This window comes from Rhipicephalus microplus, chromosome 1 (genome assembly GCF_043290135.1).
Source record: "Rhipicephalus microplus isolate Deutch F79 chromosome 1, USDA_Rmic, whole genome shotgun sequence".
Classification (NCBI taxonomy): Eukaryota; Metazoa; Arthropoda; class Arachnida; order Ixodida; family Ixodidae; genus Rhipicephalus; species Rhipicephalus microplus.
In genome coordinates this window covers 297,799,050-297,820,753 of record NC_134700.1, presented here as the reverse complement: position 1 = coordinate 297,820,753, position 21,704 = coordinate 297,799,050, and the positions used below count along the sequence as shown (strand labels likewise).

At 45.4% G+C, this 21,704-nt stretch overlaps 2 protein-coding genes across 4 annotated transcripts in view; one reads left to right on the top strand and one right to left on the bottom strand.

The window, feature by feature from the left end:
- Positions 1 to 21,704, top strand: part of LOC119159453 (uncharacterized) — a 398,949-nt gene that overhangs the window by 236,614 nt on the left and 140,631 nt on the right. The window contains exon 3 of one of the 3 annotated variants that reach the window (XM_037412212.2): positions 10,179 to 10,276. The exons of the other annotated variants lie outside the window; for them this stretch is intronic. The gene's annotated coding sequence lies outside the window, so the exon portion shown is untranslated. The remainder of the gene's footprint in view (positions 1 to 10,178; positions 10,277 to 21,704) is intronic. 3 annotated transcript variants of the gene reach the window in all.
- Positions 10,048 to 18,250, bottom strand: LOC142764843 (uncharacterized). Its single transcript, XM_075865386.1, has 3 exons — positions 17,939 to 18,250; positions 16,445 to 16,643; positions 10,048 to 10,261 (listed from the first exon to the last, which is right to left on the bottom strand). The coding sequence occupies exons 1-3, from the start codon at positions 18,123 to 18,125 to the stop codon at positions 10,135 to 10,137; spliced, it is 513 nt and encodes a 170-aa protein (XP_075721501.1). The 5' UTR covers positions 18,126 to 18,250; the 3' UTR covers positions 10,048 to 10,134.

The following is a 21,704-nucleotide window of genomic DNA, read 5'->3' as shown; positions in this document are numbered from 1 at the left end:
AGCAGTGACATTGCGGTTGCTGAACGCGTGCGATTCGTGTATCAAATGTTTCAATCACTAAATGAATACATTACCTTTGAAGTTTGTGAAGTTGCCGATCTCTTGTCACCAGAGATGCCCGTTTCTTTCGCGCTGGTCTGTTTTATATAATGGTGTCACTTTGCATCGTTTTGGGACACGCTGGAACATTTCCATCGAGGTCGGGGCTTTTGTTCACCGAAATATACACGAGGAAAGAGAAAAGCAATAAGCAGAGAAATGAGTGTGGAGGGTGGTTTTAGAAAAAAAAAATATGAAGAAAACGAGGCTCAGAAGTCAAACACCTTTGTTCGGTGCGCTGTCTGGCCATCGCCACCGTGCGCAAATCTTCTCGGCCTTTTCTTCCGGTGCCGTTCCACTGTCCCGAGTCGTGCGCGTCTTCAGAACGTCCCCGTCTTTTATATTCAGCACCGCGGATACAGATGAAAATATAGAAGTAGAAGGGCTGATATCAAGCAGAGACCCAAATGACTTTTCTTTGGCTCGCTTATACGCCGGCGGCTATTAGCGAACAATGGCTCTGGCTGAAATTCTGGCACGAATGCACGACCGCGCGTTTCTAAGACGTCCCCCCCCCCCCTCCCCCGCGTGCGATCGAGAGGAACCGATTGTGTAATTTCAAGAGCAAGAGAAATCCCATCAAGCTACAAATGGTGCTTGATTCTGAGTTCAAGTAAGTGAGCACCTCCTCTCTTTCTTTCTGTCGTACTCCTTTGTGCTCTTTTAATTCTCTCTCAACGTGTGTGCGCCTGCGTGTTTGACGGCTCCTCGCGGCGTTGAGCTTCACAAAATAAGAAATAGAGGCGGAGCAGAAACGGAGACTGTTTGTGTGACTGACGGGCACATAGCTACACGACAAAGTCGATGCCTTGTTCGGCGATGTTTGATTTCTTCCCGTGTCATCCCTTTCTTACGATCGCTCGCCGCTTCTTCATACCAACGGAACATTGTGGCGAGATATCTATTCATGCTTCGCCGTGCCCGTTCCATGGCTCCCGTTTCAACATTCTTTACAGGTCCACCCATCTCTGCTTTGAATGCTACTGCGTCTTTTTCTCACGAGGGAGGCTTCGCGTTTTCTCTTTCTTGTGCCCTTTTGTTGCAACTCTTCGTCGCTCGAGTTTCATCTCGAGAAAACTCCTTTGTGGAGTGATTACCGTGATGTTTCCCGGCGAAGGATTGCCGGGGTCCTTTTTTTTTTCTCCGAACTGTAGGATCACGCGTGCCGTCTCCCGTCCTTGTGGTCGCCCGCGTCAAGGGCCTGCATCCAATGACGCGTCGTTGGCGAAGGTCTCTGTATAGGGCATTTGCTGGGAAGGGCGGCTAACTTCGTTGCCGGCCACAATTGAGCCGTCAATTGAAGTGGACCGTGTTCCCATGGCAATGAGTGTCGAAGCCCCGTAGACGTGATAATGCCTTATCTGCAACATTCAACGCCCTTGCCCTGCTTCCTCACTCACGGCCGGATAGACTGCACGTGTAGTCTAGCACAATCATGCGGAATGCTGCTGTCATTTTTTTTCAGCGAGCTAACAAGTCTGACGCGCCCTATATTCTTTTTTTCGCAAAGCAGGTCAGTGATGAAGGCGCGTCCAGTTACGCGAAGAAACAATAAAAATGCGATTTTCGTTAATGATGCACACCGCCTCAATTTATGTTGACGCTGTAGATCTCTTCAGCGGACCCATCTATCACCCAGTGCATTTTTCGTCTCTTTAATTAGCTTGCATCTTATTCTTTAGAAAACCAGCTTAATTATTTGCTTCGAGAAGCAGCTTGAGCTACAATCCTTAAGTCGGTAAAGCAATAATGAAGCGAGCATAAAGTTCGTACTTCTTTCCCACGTTCTGTAAGTTTGAAGCACGCCTCAATCAAACTCTAACGTAGTTTGGGCAGTCTAGCTTACCTTGAATTGATTTTAAAACGACTGCTTGCACTGAAACAGAATTGAGCCTTTGTTGAACGAAGTTCTCTGCAGTTCGAAGTATTCGGCTTTTGATGTTTGTAGCGAGCATCTCTTGTAGCAAGCCATGCGGGTACTTTCATCCAGATAGAGGCAGTTTTCTGCAGGCGTACTTGCTTACGTGATTCCCTTCAACGAATGTTCAGCCCACGTTCAGAATTTCTCGAGTGTGTAACATTAGCGCGGTGCACGCAGTCGTTTCTGACTACGTTATATTTTTCATTAAAAGGCAGGTTAGACTAGTAGTTAACTTTCCGAGTAACTTGTTGGTTAGGCTGAGGTCATGCCTCCTCCACAGATGTCTTAGTGAAAGGAATAGTCTAAAGTATCGTTATACTCATAAGACCCGGGAAGTTAGCGGCGCAGATACTTAGTTGTCTGCATCTGAATCGTCGTGCAGTTAGCAACACTCTTTATCAGCGCATCGTCACGGCCTGAGTGCTCAGCCTGACGCCTGTGCACCGTCGTCGTCGATACCCGGCGGAGCAAGAAGCGCCCCTGTATATTCGCCGATGCGTTCCCTTACTTCCCAGCCGACATACATCAGTGGCTCTCCCAAGACATCCCTGATATATCGCGCCAGTAGTTACGTGCAGCCATTGAGGTGTAACTCGATGTACAGAAATTTTTCGGTGTCGCCTATAGTTGAAGCTATAGTATACGTAAATACAGAGTCAATGCAATGATGAAAAAGACAGGTTACCAAATGTTACGAAATGTGTGGGTGGATGTAAGGCTAAATTATAACATCTCGATCAGGATATTAGAAATCAGGCTGCTCCCGCTTTTCGCCTCTCTCTGAGCAGCCACATCAAGCGACGCGCTCTTTGTCTCCTTCTTTCTTGGCTCCTTCTTGCCTTTACATTACACAATCTGGTTGGTACGTTTCCTATATTAGGAAGAAGCTGTGATATCAACGATGCAATATCTGCACAACATCATTGATGAACGGAATGCAGTGTCGTTGCACCTCATTTCGTTCGTTACACGTCGTCTGTACGGCCAGTCGCTCCAGGGAGGGCCGCCGTTGCTGGAAAGTCGGACCGACCTGTCCGCCGCGCAGTCTCGCCGTCTTCGTACATGGCTTCTTTATTGTACGTCGTAAACCTCGCTAGGGACAACACCCTTGTCTCGCGTACAACGCGCCTCTCCTTCTCCGCTGCTCACGCGTACCTAGGCCGGCGACCGATAGCGAGGCTTAAGACGGAGTGTTGTGAGAAGAGAATGGACAGAGTCGGGATAAAGGCGCTGGTTTTACGACTTTCCCGTTCCTCTTCCGTCGTCGAGCGTCGCAACCGCTTTCCGAATGGTGAGTAATTGATCGTGAAGTGCGTTGTTAGGCGTGTTCCTTCGCGATCGTGGCGCGCTGAAGAGAGAGTGTGGTGACCCTGAGCTCAGAAATAAGTTTGTGCGTCATATGGCTGCAGGCGACTTTTAGATGTGTAGTGTACGCACGGGATGTTTGGCTGTGGGATGATAAGGAACGAGTGCTCGACTGTTCATGCAACGGCGCGGGGTTGTTGCACATTAGACATTCGCTGCCATATTGGCGGCTGGAATCGGAGTTGATTAGTTGACTGTCTGCGTTCAAACTGTAGTTCCGCCTTGTCGTTCTTGTGCAATGTTGTGTGAAAAAGCTAAGTATTTTGAAGTAGTTAGGTTTAACGTCGTAAAAATAGAGGACCAAATAATGTTTCCGCGTGTAACCGAAGGGTATATGGCTGGATCATGAAACACAAAAGAAGCCGTAAAACAATAGTTGGCAGTTCAGGGAAGACTTGAATTCGCTGCAGAAGCAGACACGATGGGGAGATGTAAGGGAGATGAACTTGACCTAGATTCTCGCCTCGGCGGGCTTCCGAGTGTACGTCCTACATAACGACGGGTTGTTTTTGTCGACGGCAGTTTACGTCGCACGCAGCACTCCTACTGAGAGGGTCGTGCATCACCATTACAGCTGTACGCACGCGCGAAACACGTCCCTCTCCTCCGCTGAGCCGGCACATGCCTCCGCATCCGCGCGGAGACAAATGATGGAAAGTGCGCGGCGCACTTACGAGCTCGTTGCCGATTCCCCGGTGCAGCTCGCTGGTTGGCCGCGCCCTGCGATGCGGCGCCGCTTTATGAGGAGTTATGGCGCTCGGAGCGCGAAACCTCGGCGGTCGCATTTTTCACTCACATCCAATGCGATAAGTGTCTCCCCTCGATCGCCAGCAGCAGTGCACGCTTTCTTTTCCACTCACAACCTCCTCGCCATCTTTTTAAAACCGCCGTGTTTTTCAGCACGGAGTCAGGGGAGGGCATCGCGTGTTTTCCGGCACTCAGCCGCATATGTACAGCGGCTTGTCTGAGGCTGTTGGAAAACACTCTATGGAAGAACGAGAAGGATTCGCAAAGATGGAGAAGTGATTGCGAGGTGAATGTCGTGTACTGCACCGAGGAAGAAATGACTACAATGATGGTGCGTCACGTCGAACGTAGGCAAATTGAGGACGGCTTTGCGCGCCCTTGACGTTTTTTCGAGCTTCGTTTTTTTTCTATCTTTCTCTTCGTTTTGCGGTTCACACGATGCAGAGAGGCCATGTGTCTGAACACACAAAGCAACCTCGCTGGAACCATGCTCACTTTATTCGAGCATGTGAAAAGTTCACAGGTTAACACAGCAACGAAATAAGTTTCACTATAGCGTAGCCAGATTATTTTCTATGGGGTAGAGAGTGAGGTTCAGCCATACTTTATGTATGTTCGTGCGTACGTTTGTATGCGTGTGCATATATAAACATAAAAATTAAAAAAAAATTCGGAAAGGCGCTAACTTTCCCTCTCCCACTGGCTAAGCCAGCCGTATGCTGGCCTAGCCAGTAGGAGAGGGAAAGTGGGATAGACAGGTGGGCTAGTTAGCAAGTTGATATGCTAACATGCTTTGCGGTTGTCTTTGACGGTAATAATTTGCCTAGATTTCATGTCTTCTCTTGTTCTTGAGGAGCGGACACGTCCACAAAGAGACCTGTTTGGCGTTATGGGCAGAACCAGACTATTCGTGGGGCGCATTCTTCGCCTCCTATTACGCTTAACTAACACGTAGCGACAAACTAGCATAACAAACCCAAAACCAAACAGTAGATGCGATAACTTACGAGATACTTACTCGGCAGGCGAGATTCGGGCAGCACGTAATCTCCTCGATTGCAGTCTCGAAAATAACGACTATGTCTATTTTCGTGCGTGGCCCAGGTAAGGAAGAACCCGGAAAATTTCCTCCTACAAACTGTCTTCGTGTTTGCGCCACACTGCGGGGTGCGTGAGTTAGGTTTAGTAACAGCTGAAGAGGAAGTGAAGTGTCGTACAAAACACTCGACCACTTGCCAAAAAAAAGAACAAAAAACACGAGCATTGCTGCGAAACAGGTTTGGCTTGCTTTGGTGTATTCTTCTATATCTCACCCAGTTCCTGCTGGCTGCTGCAGAGAGGCGGTTTCTGAGCGCAACGTCAAAAGCGGAAGCCTACAAACCCTGCAGTGGTGATTGCCTTTCGGATGTTCTATTCCATCTTGTTTCTCCCGTCTGCAGAGCTTCGTTTTTCCATGACATCAGCGGAATTCGCAAAGCGTTCAGTTCGTAGGTGATTTATTTTCATTGAATAGATGGCTGCGCTAATAATATTCGTAACCTCAGTATTCGCTGAAACCCTTTATTGCGCACAATTTCCACCCAACATTATTTTATTATTACTGGCCTAGGCTAGCTTCTAACCTTGTTCACATCAAGTGTCGTCATTGAGGTGCAGCAGGCAGCCGCCTCGCACGTCGTTGCTTATTTGTTCTACTCTTTTTTAGGCTTCATCTCGGTAATTTCACACGAAAAGTTTACAAAACGTTACTAAAATGAATCCACAGTGGCACGTTGCATAAGCGAAGGCGTTCACTAGCCGCTCACAACCGCGCACATTTTTCCCCGGAGCATTTTTTACTGTAATGGTCATTACAGAGCTCAGCACTCTTCAGATGCTAAATCGCGCGTTATTTCTGTGCTGATGTGTGGAAACTTACGCAGCAACTTGCAAGCCAGGCACCGAAAATCTTGTTCTTTTTCGCCTAATTACTGCGGTTCACACAGCAGTGGGCATATCCCCAAAAAGTGAGTGGCGTCGTAGAATATTGCGGAGCTACCCTTATTCTAAAAAGTAGAATTGAGTACAACGTTTGACAGTCGCACACCACCCCGCTGGGGGATTGGCCCAGAACCGGGAAGTTTTCAGAAGAAATTCGTAATTATCTGATTAAATGTCGTCTAGTTAAAATGAAAAGAAGTAGTAATGTAACAGAATTTCAAATACTACCAATAACCGAGTAAAAACATAGGTAGTAACTCTGAGCTGTGGAACTTAGTAAATAAAACAGATGGCACATTCCACGTATAGTGGGAATCGATGATATGCGAAGAAGGAATGTGGAAGGTGGATGTGTCATTTTAAAATCAGCACAACGTTACGGGGCGGAGATAAATTATGCCGTACATGACTTCCATGTCATCGTTGTCATGTTTGGACGTGTTATTTACCTTCGTCATCTATTCATGTCACCTGATACTAAATTTGATATATGTGGAGCTAGCGAAACGGCCGCGATCGTGCCAGAAGCATAGCATGTAGTCAAGTTTTACATGACACGCATGCCATGATTATCGTGTTTCGATGTGTCATATACCTTGGTCGTCTATTCACGTCACGTAAAACCAAATTTGATATACCTTGAGCTATAGCAAAACAGTAACCAGTGCGCTATGAGCATAGCATGTAGTCATGTTTTACATGACCTTCATATCATGATTTTCATGTTTAAGCGGACCTGTCATTTCGCCGTCTATTCACGTCACGTAATACCAGGTTTGGTATATGTGGAATTAGTGAAACGGCCGCGAGCACGCTATGAGCCTAGCATGTCATGCTTTGCATGACACGCATATCATGATTATTATGTTTGGACGTGTCATTTACTTTCGTCATCCACTGACTACACGTAACACCAGATTTGGTATATGTGGACCTAGCGAAACGGCTCCGAGTAGATCATGAGCAACTCATGATTATCATGTTTGCACCAGTCACATACCTTCGTCGTCCATTCACGTCTTGTAATACCAAACTTGGTATATGTGAAGCTAGCGAAACAGCGGCGAGTGCGTCATGAGAGACCCAATATACTCCGACCTAACGTTGACGCGCGCGCACGCTGGGCGTAGTGACGCTGCAATGCTGCGCTAGCAAAACCCGAGCATATCGTTACGAGATAGTTATATTGATTTGCTGCGTCGGTGCGAACATGTGGAAGCGTTAGCTTGTACTCCGTCAGCAGGGACGACCGGTCCGCCAGACCCCATTCACGTCTCATCGGCACGAGAGTTGCATTGATGAAGAACTCCGCCTGAGTAGCAGAGCGTTCGCAGACTCTTGTACTCTGCCTTCAAGGAAAGGGGAAGTTCCGCGGCCAACTCTGCCCTACTCCCCGACAGAGTTAAAGAACTCTGGGGAAAGTGACACAATTCGTCTGCTCCTGAAGCACTCCCTCAAATTCTGTGAGTGTAGACAGCCACCACGCCTGCCACAGAAAGCTTCTCACGAGTTTCAGCTGGCCTGACACTCGCTCGCTGGATTTCGTGCCGACTGGGTGTGCCCCCGTGATCTTCAACGACAGCAGAGCTCTGGCCGACTGGGCTCCCCCTACGCCATCTCCTGCCGACGACATGAGCTCTCGCCGAGTGGTGCCCCGTCCTAGAACTCTTGCGACCGTTTCCATCTTTCCTATCTCCTCTTTACTTCCGTCGCTTGCTGTCCCTGCGCCTCGCTATCTCTTTCCTCTCTCTATATTTGCCTTTTAATCCTATCCTTTTAATCTCTGCTTACCCCCATCCTTTGTAAACTACTGTTGAGGTGTCGCACTCTCTTGCAGACAGTTACGGGGCTCACTTTTCTCTTCTTTTCCCTTTAAGAACCACATAAAAAGGGGCTTAGATGTGCATCTACACCTCTCACGACGCTTTTAGTACAGGCCAGATGCAGTGGTATGTAGGCACTTTCCAGTAATGATGCAAAAGAACATTTTAGAAAATATTTACACATGCCTGGTCAGGCGAGCGGCATGCGATTCCACGGCGACCTTCCTGCCCCACGTCGTTAATACTCTGTTAACTTGGAGTGTCTGCATGGAACTGTTCTTGAATCGCTTTGGGTTTATTCAACTTAGTGCTGTGCTTACCCAAGTGTACCACAGCGACGGGAATGCTGCTCACGCCACTGCGAAGAAATATGTCAAGAAATAGGTACGTCATCGTTTCGCAGACAGGCCGTCCACGTTGGACGATCCTGACTAGAAGAATTCCTGGACATCTGCGTGGCCTCAGTAGAGAGAATAAAAATTGATACTGCATAAATTGAGAAAAACACCCACAGTTGCCAGTCACGTAATCCAACTACCCAGTACTTAGCAAACGAACCAGCACCAGCACAGGAGCAGGCCACGTCCTAGAGGAACGGCAGAGGATCACAGGCTCGTCCGAGATTGCAAATCATTACGCTTTGCCTATCTTTATTATTCTATAGTCTTAGAACTGTTCGTGCCCCTGGGCCCGTATTCAGAAAAACCTTTTACTCTCATCATGCTCAAAGAAGACATTTCAGGCAGTCGTAATGCAAGCCATATAATTCTTACAAAGAACTAACTGGAAAAGTCGACTTACGAACGAGAAGCTTCGTGCGTTCGACCCCGGTCTTGATGTCAGAGAGTCCACCGCATCGCGATCTTCACATCCCCAACTGCCTTCTTTCGTTTAAAAGGATTTTTTGTCTACTCAGGTACACAAGGGGCCTCTGTGTCGAATGCTTAATCTTCTGCATGCTGCGTTTTATCTGCACCTTGCCGAATGTGTGTACGGATAATAATACAACACTAGTGGTCTTGTAGTGGATTAGACTAGGGGTTCGCTTCTTTTGGTTTCCCCTCTACCCTGGCTGGCTACGCTATGCCACGCCTTGCCAGGCCTCGCGACGTCGAAGTGCGTGGGTAATTTTTTGGTCTTGTTTAGTGGTTATTGTTGTTCGGTGCATGTTGGCACGATGCGGGAGCTTCCGCCCGAGTCTCGCTTCCTTCGCAACTGATCGATTGCCAGTAGCTGATAAGCAGCTGATGGAGCGAACCTTCGACGACGGCACGACGTGCATGCGCAAGAAAGATGTTATATTGTATATCTCCGAAAGTGTGTGTCCTCGGGGACACACTTTCGGTGCTTATGTGGCCTTCCGTCTACGCCGCAATCTGGCTGATGGCAAGGTCGTGCAACGTATAGTGATCGTAACATGTGGGCTTCGTTTCGGAAGCATGCGGCGTGTTTCATTCAGTTCGTGAATGCACAGCGGTGATCATGTGGTTAGGTGCTTGAGTTCTGACCCAGAGGTCGGGGGTTCAAATTCCGGCCGTGGTGACCGCATTTAAATAGAACCAAGGGCATGTGTGCCAATAGACTTAGGTACACGCCAAAGGACACCAGGTGGTATAAATTTTCGAAACCCTCTACTGCGGCGTCTCTCATAATCACATCGTGGTATTTGGACGTGAAACCTCGACAATAATTATTTAATGTGCATGTAACTTGCGAGGGCGCTTTATAAAGAATCAACTTGCTTAGTGGTCCTGAATACTCCTTTGGGCACACTTTGCAAGGAAACGGCGATGGTGTCTTTTTACGAACTCTTAGTTTAGGTCTAACTGATTTGCCCAGAACCATGATTGAGCACTGCCGGTATAGCACTTAACGTTCGCGGCGCTTTGTAAACTTGGATTCCTCAGAAGTAAAATTTAAAAACTTGTACGGTTTCATTCACAGCTAAGCCGCTCAACTTGATTACGATTCGGTGCGACTTGACGTGACATAACGTCATGATTCTGATGGTTGATGTTTTCTTTTCCCTTTCTATTTTTTTCTTTTTGGTGGCTCGGTGCGTCATGAATGAAAGTTTTAGAGAAGCTCGAAACGCTGCTGCTTTATGCACGCGGAACATCTTCGAGAACGCGGGTATGGTGTCTCCTGGATGCGTTAAGTTGATGTAGATGCTCGCTGCTTTGCTGGTCGCTTGGACGTCTAAGTAGTTTTTCGCTTTCTGTGCCCTTTGCTTTTCTTCTCAGAGTCACTCGCGCCTCGTTCTTCAGCTGGAGGAGTCGTCGTCTCTTCTGCGTCGTTCGTCTGCTGGGCTACTTCCTCGTCTGTCCTGCGTAACAGATTAGTAAGTCCGAACAATCAATCCTTCTGCCATATCAAACCACACCTGTCGTTCGAACACGCAGGTGAGTAAAAAAAAAGTAGCTGCTCCGCAGGAACGTGTTGCGTTGTTCAATTTGACATTCAAAGACAAACCTTTGTTATGGAAAGACAGCGGTATTGCAGAATGGGCGCTTTCATTCTATTCCAATTCCATTCCGGGCAATTAGAACGTGTCACCTTTCCATTCATTTTAATCCCTCGGAATGAAAAAACTTAACCCACCTGGGAAATGGCCGGACAGTTCAAGTCCATTCCAATAATTCCTCAATGTAGGAAACACATTTTGACAGTTTCATCGAGTTAAGATTGAACGCTCCATAAGTTCCCCTCTTTACAAAGAAAAAAAAGAAGAATTTTCCGAAAACTCCTTTCATTTAATGCTTACGAGTCCGGTTCTCATACTACAACTCCAGACTGTCCAGAAGGACCACGATGGGGCGGTGAGGCTGGGCTTCCCCGTCCCTACGTGGGAGCGACCCGCGATCCTACCCCTATAAAACGGAAGTGGAATCCTTCAGGACCCCAATGTGAGCTAGTTGGTGTTGCATCTTGGGTAATCGCGCTATTATTCGTACAGGGACGGACTAACTACACCACAGAGCGCAGACTAACATCTATTTTATTTCCAAATGTCTTTCTCGCATATGTGCACAGAGGAAGGCATCTCAAGCCTGAGGCTAGATAAAAATCTTCCCATTGGCATGCGCATGAAAAGAGTCAAGCTCCTTTTATGGTCTATATTTTTAACTGGTGCCATACAAGAGCGACATTTTTAGTTCGCATGCGAATTTCGGAGGTCACTCCTACCTTTAAAAAAGGCGGATAAAAAGTGTTGCTAATTATAGACCAATATCTCCTCGTCCAGTTTTTTTAAGGGCTTGGAAAAAGTCATTTTAACTCGCCTTTCTCGCATCATAGAACGATATAATTGGATAACGCCATTACATAATGGTTTCAGAAATGAAAAACAAGAACAAACGGCAAAAAGAATTTATTTTCAAAAAGTTCGAGAAAAAACAGCTAATATTCGCCCTTTTTGTTGACTTAAAAAGAAAAATTTCGACAGCTTTAACCATGAAGGACTTCTCGCCAAGTTCCAAATTATGGGGTGAAAGAGCATACTCTTCAACTGATCAAATGTTATATGATTCATAGGCGCCAGTATATCAGTTCACCTCACAAATACTGTGCCTTACGTCAAGTGCGCCACAGGGAAGTGCCCTAGAGTTATTTCTGTTTAATTTATATATTCATGATATTCTCTACATTCACGTCAAGGCATGTTTTGTTAGATACGCCGATGACATCAGTGTTTTCTTTAGCAGTGAAGATGCAAACTAATTACTGAAGAATGCTAACGAAAGGCTTCGCCTTCTCGAGTGATGGTCAAACTTAAATGCTTTGCAAAGTATTGCGACTAAGACAAAGGGGATGACTTTTCGTCCCTTAGGAAAAACTGTGCCATGCTCCCAATATTAAAGCTATGAATCCTAAAACAGAACTTTCGCCGACTTTCACAATCCTTGGTGTTCGGTTTAATGCCATCACGTATCCTTCATGCTTCATTGGTATTTTATTCCCTAATAATCATGTCCTTCCTACAGAAATCAAACTGCTGCTTTTTATATATCTCTTTACGTCACAGGTTAATTACTACCAGCTTGTTTGGGGCACTACCACTTTCAGAAATCTAGAAAAAGTTTATATTTTACATTTGAAACCTTTACACCTTATTTGCGCTTCCCCCAGATATTATCCTTTTGCGCAGATCTTCCAAACTGCTGCTATTCGAAACATATCTAGTTTGTATCAATTACGCCTAGTGCTCCTATGTAAACATGAAATAAAGCAACATATATCGGGGACTAACGAAACAACAGAACTAGCCAAATGAGTTTCTATGTACTCTTTGAGGCTAATGGAAAAACTTAAGGTCAAGTCCTCACGCACGAATCGAATCACGGTGCCCCAAAGTTAAGAACTACTTTACTCTCTGTTTTAAATGTTTTAGCCTGAAATCGTGTTGACATCGATGTGTGTTGTAGGTCTGAGCTTGTAGCGCTTTGCTAACGAAGTGTATATCTGGACTTTCAAATGTGGAGTGGCCATCATGAAGCATTCCGAGTGCTTAATTTGTTTCAAATGCTGATGTCGCTCTGCATGTAATGAAGTTTTTCGTTTTGTTTTGTCTGTATATTTTATTCCTGAAAATGTGTGTACTACGACTGCGTAACACTGGACTCTAATAGGCTGGGAAGCCTAATCAAGCTCAGTCGAGATTTTTCTTCTAGCGTTCTCTTCTTTGTGAAACAGTCAATAAATGAAATGAATGAAATGAAGTGAATTTATTTTGAAGAAAGATTAATGGATGGTGCGCTGACACATTCGTTGGCATGGGCCTGGGTCATCGTATATGATTCGGTAATTGCTCGTTCCCGTTTATCATGAAACTGTGGCAACATTGTAGGGTTTCTGAAAATCAGCGGACGTTGGCACTGCGATGCAAGTGTTGCTGATTGGCCGAACGCGTTATTAGTTGAAAAAATATTTTGACCCCCTCTTAGTTTTGTGGTTAAACATCTTCCCGTCTGTACGACGTATCCCTGATGGCATGTCAAAAGGAACACTAGAAACTACTTCCTTGTTGCAATCCACAAACCTTCTTACATGGGTGACCCTGAATCCCCATATTATGTGATTCCGTCAGTGTCTTAAAAGCTTTTGTTAAAGACAATTAGCGGCAAAAAGAATAGTAAAAGGAGAAAATCGGCTATCGACAAAGCAAGACCAATAGTTCTGCTATACATCTACACGGTTTCACACAATCTAAAAAAAATATTGCAAGTGCTCAGAACATCGAACTGTTTTATTGGCTCCGCAAAAACCTATTGGAATGTGTCGAATGGTTAACGTCTGCCGGGAAGGAAGCGAGAGCAACAACTGCGGAAAAAAAAAACACGTTTGAATGCTAGCGGATTGCAGTGAAGATGTAGTTTAGAACACTCCCTGAACATGCGGTGGGAGATATTTAGACCGAAGTCATTGTTGACTAATCACGCACCTGACCAATCCAGCAAAATATTTATCGCAGTGTAATGTATATGCGGCTTTTTAAAAAACACACACACACACAACCTTGTCACAGGTTGATAATAAATGAAACGTGTCATAACCGGATCTTATATGCTGACACTGGCACATACTGTATCAGTGCAACATTAAATAGTTTTTCTTCAAAAGATATGAACTTCACAAAAACAAATCACTTTTACCAAGCACAAGCCCACAGGAATATTTTTCCTTGCTTCGGATTTTTTTTTTTTTTGTGACGTCGTCCGTTGTGTATATATGTGAGGAAAACGTCTGGGAATGAAACAGTTGTTAGCGCTCTGTGTATGGGATGTACTTGGCTTAGCCTCCCTCCTGCCTCACCCTTTTGCTGAATAAAAATTGTCACTCACTCACTCACTCACTCACTCACTCACTCAGTCGGTCTTTGTACGATAAAAAGTGCCATTACCCAGCGTAATGTCATCAGATGCAAAAAGAACTGCAAGTGGAACCGCCGTAGTTCCGCACAACGTATACATACCAAGCATAGAGTTTCCTCAAATTACTTAGACGGGACGCTGGCGCTGTGATCGTTCAGCGACCACGGAAATTAAGGGCATTCGTGCTTGCGAGCGGCGAACTCACTCGTCGCTGCGTTTATTGCTGTATTTCGGTTTCGTATCGAGCAAAAGAGCAAACCGCTTTTCACTTCGTGACCCGTTTTGAAGCAGTAAGCCTAAATGATTAGGGTGTTCAAGCTTAACTGTCGAACATTTGCTGATTGTTGTGTCGTGACAAAGCAGTTTTAAGCAACGTGAAGCCAGAACGAACGTAAAGTACGAAGACTAGGCAAATCCATGTCATACCCATAATTCCGATGCTCGCTGAAACGATTTGAGTTGTAGCTCCCATAGACACTAGCGCCAGAGTTCGCTCTAGTGTATATTAAGGAATCTCTATGATATCAAGAGCATAGAACCGCGGTTAGGCGAAAAATAGAGACGAATTTTCGAGAAGCGCAGTCTATGTACGTACATAATTGTTGTAGGTGCGTTGCTTCTAAATGAGCGCGTGTTCCTGTTCATCGAAGCCATTTTAAGAAATACTGCTTTATTTTTAAATTCGAAGCTCTTGTTTACTAAGGCTTGAAATTTGAAGAACACCACGCAGAAACAACAGCGTACTCTGTTTCCGGAAAAAGAAGTAATTCCATTCTCATTCCATTTCGTGTAAAAGACGCTTCATTCTATTCCCGTTACACTCCTGCAGGGTCCTGAAACTGGAATGTTTCGGATTCATTCCAATTCCGGAGTGCCAACTCCGCAACACTGAAAGACAACGATGGCTGTGAAATAAGCTGCGTTGTCTCTAGTTAGACGAAGTGGAGGCGTCATGCAGGCATAGTTATTGGGGCTTCACGCGCCAAACCACAATATAAATATGAGAGGCGCTGTAGTCGAGAGTTGCGAAAACTTCGACCACCTGGTGTTTTTTAAAGAGACCTAGCATGCGACACAAATTAAGCGTCTTGTTTTCATCACTTCTCAAACTGTGCAATGAACCGATGTCGTTTTGCGAGTGGCGCCACAAAAAGCAATGCTTTTATAATTATATTCCTACGGAGAAACCACACTGCTTTCGGACGAGAACGACACGCAGTGGCTATTTTTGTGGTCTGAATAAAGCTTCACCACGTGGGAGTCACAACATAGGCCGTGCGTTTTGATTGACTCGATGCGACAAGTCGCTCGTAATATTCATAGGCTAAACTATTTTGTGCTAAAAATTATAAAAGTACTTTTCATGCTTCCTCAGATACAAATATTTGTTTTTTTTTTAATATGAAAGAGTGAAAACACGACGCTAGGAGCGCTGCACGACGAGCCTCATTGGAGTTACGGTATATGCTACATAAAGGTAGCATATACAGTAACTCTAGGCCCCTTGAGGCAAGTTGCCGGTACCTCTCTGTAAGAGGCGCGTAGGGATTGGAAATGGCCTTTGACGTCAGCAGAAAAGTGAAATTTGAGGTGAACGCAAATCTGGCATGCACACCGAGCAAGTTCGGTCCTGTGGCCTTCGGGTCAGCAGTCAATGGTCATAACCACTCGACCACTGCGGCAGGCATCAAACATGCATGCTATCTTTTATCGGAATCAAACACTTCATAATACAAGCAACTGGTGAGCTCGAGGTTAAATACACTGTTAAAATGATTGTAATGCCAAAACTGACTATGCAACATAGAGGTGCGTAATTTCGAAGCATGCCAACCCCTGAATTTGAGTTCGCCAAGAACAACCAAAATCGGGAATAGCCGCAGCATCGTAGAATAAGTTGGGCATGCGTTCGCGAACAAAGGTGAGGACCAAAGAGAGGAACGTGTGTGTTGTTTGTTTTCGTTCACTCCGTGTGCTGGCCTAGACGCAAGTAAATTACAGTGTGGACTGTAGGGCTTCGTTATAATGAACACCGATGGCGCTAGATACTGGCCGTAGTGAATTATGACGAACTTTGGCTGACCACGCTTCTTGTACTGACATTCATTCATTTTCGAACGAAACCAAAACGCGAGAGCTACCGTGAATCGGCTCTATCGTAGAAATGCTTGGCTCAAAACTCGCTTCGTAGCTTAAAACAATATATATATATATATATATATATATATATATATATATATATATATATATATATAGTGAGAGAGAGAGAGAAAGAGAATTTGTGCTCACGTTATTTTTCAATTGCTTGAAATGTCTGCCTCTTCCCCCCCCCCCCGAAAAAAAAACAAGTATTTGACTGGTTGCGTGAAAATATGAACTCAAGTTCTAGATGCCAAAAGAATACCGGCAGAGATTACCTCGGTTATACTGAGTTTTTGTCGTACAATAGCGCCTTCTTAAATCTAGGATTTTGCACGAGCCAGATTTTCAATTGTTTAGTCCCCATTTCGGTCTTTACTGTTACAATGTATGTCGGATATAAACAAGTGATATATAGTTCCAACTCCTGATGCTACTTCACCGTTATGAGGGTCAATTGTGCTTAAAAGATAAAATAAAATAATGTGCCCATATCTCACGTTTCTGGTTGTTCGTCGTCCCGCCGGTCGGTCTTGATTTTCGCCTCGTTTTTATTTGGGGTGGAATCCGTTGTGGGGGATCCCGTTGCGATGGTCTTCGGCATCGTGTGAACGCTAGGGAGCTTGTTCTTGGCCTTCAGGGCCTCCGTTTGTGGCTCATTCGACCCTTTCGGCAGGAACAAAGCCCCGATAAAGACTCCTGTGCCGGCATAGTGGCGTGCGAATGGAAAAGAAAAAGTGATCGAAACGTGCGATTACGTCTGGTCATGAGCACAGCACTAGAACAGATGTCAACATGATCGCGACATTTTTATTCCCACGTAGTTTCTAAACAAGGTCCATTATGCAGCGAAAGTGAGACAACGTCAAGTGGGAGCTATTACTGCCAATTCACCCATGTCTTCTTTTCTAGTTCTGCAGAATCAAAAAAAAAAAACAGTCACGGTGTTCTACTCGTTAAGATGCTCGAATGCTGATCCGAAGTTTGCAGGATTGAATGCCCACCGCGGCGGCGGCATTTTCGACGGAGGCGGATATCGAGGCCCCTGTACTTAACGTGCACGTCGAAGAACATCATGCAGGTGGTGAAAATTTGTGGAGCCCTCCTCAATGGTGTCTCTAATAATCATATTACGTCCCAAAACCGTGATATACCGTTGGTTTAGGACGTAAAACCCCAAGAATCAGCTATGCCAAAAACCGCAGGATGACGAAAGGCTTTTTAATAAAATATTGCTACACGTTCGCTTGTAGTACGAATTAAAATACATTTCTTCAGTTTCACATGCCCTAACTAAGATGTGATTATGATCAACGCCGCAATTGTGGACTGCGAATCAAAATTTCGACTCTCTGAGGTTCATTGACGTGCTCCTGTACTTACGTGCACGGGCCTTTGTCCATTTGGCCCTCATCGAAACATGGGCGCTGCGAATGGAAATTGATCACATGTCCTCGAGCTGAGCACTGCTGCAATTTATCCGCTTAGCTAGCATGGCCGTTCGTTGTGAAACAAAGATGCAAAACGAAACCAAAGTCGGTATTTCAGAAAGTTTTGCAGGCGAAAGAGTTTTCGTCTTGGTCTGCGATGAGTTTTTCATTCTCTCTACCTGAGAAGCCATATCATTTTAAAAGCTCGTTGTTTGTCAACCCCATCGTGTAACATAGATTTTGGTTGTTGATAATCAACACGTGACTGGGAACATACATGATCGGCAGGTGTTTAGAGGACCGTGTTCTGTGCGATGTTAGGGCACGTTAATGAACACCAGATGGTCGAAATTTTCGGAGCCCTTCACTACGGTGTCTCATAATCGTATAGTGACTTTGGAACGTTAAATTATAGATATTTCAATATAATGAGAATATTATTATTATCTACAAGGATTAGTGGGCACGTGCGCACGCTACATCATCTCGGCATCAGTTGTTAGTTAGCGCTTTTTCTGAAGATGTCTCAGCGCAATGTTTAGCGTAGTGACGCTCAGGGCTCACCAGCCAGTAGCATGCCAGCCAGAAGCCCAACGACCGCCAAATCTGCTTTGTCGTCAGCACTGGCAGCCCGGTAGGCCTTCTTCCATGGTGGAGAGCGCTGCACTTGCGAGTGGCCCGGAAGCAGTTGCTCCGTGCTATGTAATCCTTCTTCCTGTGGCGATGGTGACCTGGGCTCATTCGGTCGCATTGTGGCGCCGAGTCTCGAGTACGACTGGTCTCCTCTTCTGGCGAGTCTCGCCTTTTAGCTGGTGCGCGTCTCGCGATTGCCTTTCAGCCTCGATGTGGACTTAGTCGGCAAGTGAACGGCTGCGTCACCTCCTGAATCATGGGAGAGATGCAGTGAAAATCGAGTGTAACTCTTAGAGCAGTATCATCAATTAACAACTTCAGCGTTGATCACCAATATTCTCGGCGAAGAACAATACAGGCATCAGCTGGATCATCCCTCGTCGCGAATTGCTGTGCTGGATGCTGGTTGATAATTAGTGGCACAAGTAGCGAGTGAAGCTTCGTTTCTCTATTAGGCACTTCCGGTCAAACACTTCCTTCCGGTTTCCCGACTATTCAAAGAACGTGTTTAAAAAAATTAGAACTGGCTCAAAATAGATGGTCCCCATTGAAGTTAAGAGTTGTACTGGATAAGTACGATATCGCATCATAGGAAATGTTAAAAACAAGTTGAATGTCGTTGTAATTACGGATAATTGATTCAACGAGTTTTTGATAGAGCTGACAGTTTTGTTGCGAGCAGCTGCGATCATTGCGGCACCTGACAAAGCTGATCTCAACCATGTGCTCCTTTCTGCGTTTTCTCCGATATCCTCCTTGACATAACATTGCTACGTAAATACAAAAAGGTTAATTAACCTCAAAAAGGGCACGACGTCACATGAGCGCCAAGGTGCGAGTAGCACTGCCACACACATAAGCCAAGAATCAGGGCCACCTCCGTTATTTTTTGTATCGGCGAGATCGACCCAGTATACGTTCGTTCTCTGCAAAGAGTTGAGCGAAACAGCCGGGAGCCCTGACACAAGCATTGTGCAATTCGCTGCTATGACAACGTTGCCAATTTAACTCAATTCAGTTCATTTATTTCAACGAAGCGCGCTTTTTGGAGTTGGCAGTAATAGAAAACTCTCTATGTTGTGCGAAAAAACAACAACAGCAACAAAACACCCGTTATGGTCAAAATATACAAGGAGTATCCGTAACGATACACTCTAATAAAGGAAAGGTTGCCTTGTTGCCCTGTTGAGCGAGTGGGACTTTAAACTCACTTTTAACATGCACGGTATTTGTCTTTTGGACGTCATTCTGTTCTCTTTGTAGAGCATGATGACACACACACACACACACACACACACACACACGCACACACACACACACACACACACAGACGCACGCGCGCACGCACGCGCACACACACACACACACACACACACACACATACACACACACACACACACACACACACACACACACACACGTTGTAGGCCCGTGTGCTCAGAATTGGGTGCACGTTGAAGAACCCAAGGTGGTCGAAATTTCCAAAGCCCTCAACTACTGCGTCTCTCATAATAATATGGGGTTTTGGGATGTTAAACCCCACAAATCAATCAATCTTTTGCAGCCGAGGTCGTGAATAATTTTCTACCTTTCCTCCTTCCGCCGCTGTGGTGATGAGCAAGTACCTTCGACCTTGCTAACAAGGCTTCGCACCACGGAAAGCTTGTAGAAGATTGATGGTCAGCGCTGTGTATGCCTATATATGCTCCCATTGTGTTTCAGTGCGGTTCGCATTGTCTTTATTAGTGTTAAGGTACATTAAACTTACACCATTGCTTTCGGGTGAAAAGCGTCAAGTTCTGGCGCAAAAGCGAATGAAACCCAGCCTCAAAAGTGCCAAAGAACGCGAGTTATTCGAAAATTTATTGGAGCCTTCAGAAAGCTAAAACTTGCCGATGGTTCAACGCTGTATTCATATCAAATACTGCTTCTCTAAAGCTGTTGGGGTTTACGTGAGTGTTCGTGGAAGCTACTGGCGGTGACAAGAGGAAACCGTTGAGTAAATACATGCTGCATACTTCCGACAAAGCCGTGTTGAGTGCCACACGAACGTCTAAGACGTCACTCACGTGTACAATCGTCGCCGCCCTTCTCTAACGCGTATAGCAGTTTGCGCTTTCAGCCGAGCTCAAGGGAAATACGTATCAACGTGCGCAGTCATAACATGCACGGCGATGGAAACCGCCGCTCTGCGTGATTTCCATGCATCGCGTCAGCCGAGATCCCCGGGAAACGTGTGAACTTCCGCTGTTGTATACACAACTGTGAAAATGTGCGGCAGAACGTGTGCTGAAAGAAAGCTTACTGTTTTCTCTCGACTTCGTCGAAGATGCCGCAGGTGTTGTAGCCACTCACTGCGCTCTGCGGACCCCCCTGGTAGTTTTCGTCTTTCTCATCGCTTCTAAGCGTGGCCTCGCACAAATACTGCCAATATGTGCAGGAGCGCCTGGTAGAGCGGATTTCGCCGGCGGAGTTCGGTATTCGCGATTGTTAATATTTACTCTATAAAGGCCCGCCAACTCAAGGTATCGAGATTCCTGCAGTGAAAATAGACGGAGCTGCACTTCGTAGTCGATGTAGACGTTTGTTCGTTGCCTGTTCAAAGGTGATACGCGCGTTTACAGAAACTCCTTGCTTCACCGACTTACGTTATGCTAACTGGGTATTATGTGATGCAATGAAAGTTAAGTCAAGTCAAGTCAAGATCCTTGACGGTGTGGCGCATACCCACGCTGGAGAATTGGCCAAGAACCGGATTGTTTTCATGGATTTCTTCCTTAATAACAGGTTAAGATTAATTTATGTACGAGAAATAAAAGGAAGATGCAACAGGACGAATTTGATGGTTGAATGGTAAATAATCCGCAGTGTAATGCAATAAAGCGGTGTATTTCTTTAAATTTAAATATGGAAAAGTCGAAATCTACTGAAGAACGATTTCTACACTTAAACCTCTTCGAACTTTTGACGAACTCCTACAATGCGTCAACAATCTTCCCGTCGCTGTGGCCAGGAGACAAAGCCCCGAACGAAGCACATTTTGAGCATTTAAATCTATTTCGAGAAGGTAGCAAACAGCACCTAAAGTTTTTTTTTTTTCACCTTGAGAGTGATGATGATGATGGCCTGTAGGCGAGGTTCACACTCATTCTGGTTTTGGGGTATTCGTGAAGAAACGAATATTTTTTTAATAAAAGAGATCACATAACAATTGTATGTGTAATGTAATATGAAACAGTTTGAATAAATTAATGATGTCAATTTAGATACTTGAGATTGAAAGCGCCCTGATTCAATTAAAACTTTTTCTACCGACTGTCCCAACGTGGGACCGGCCCTATTTGCGTTGAGTCGTGCACCTCAGGACCTAATGAAGTTTCCCATCCATTCATCCATACCGAGGAAACAGAGATTCCGGTGTGAATGAACAAATGAGGAGGTTCAGTAAATCATTGTCAAAAACATCTTTTTACGATCTTTTTACGGTGATCTTTTTTACGCTGCATACAACTTGCTCATACATACACGTCACATAGTCGCATTTAGCGTCACTTTTCCTGTTATTTCTTTCTCAAACGCTCTTTGAGTGCATTGTTTGAACCATAGCCCTCAGATAAGCTTCAGTGGAAAGATGGGCACCCGCACATCTTTGCATTGCACGCGAGTGGAGAGTACCCTGCACGTTGGCCCGAATGGC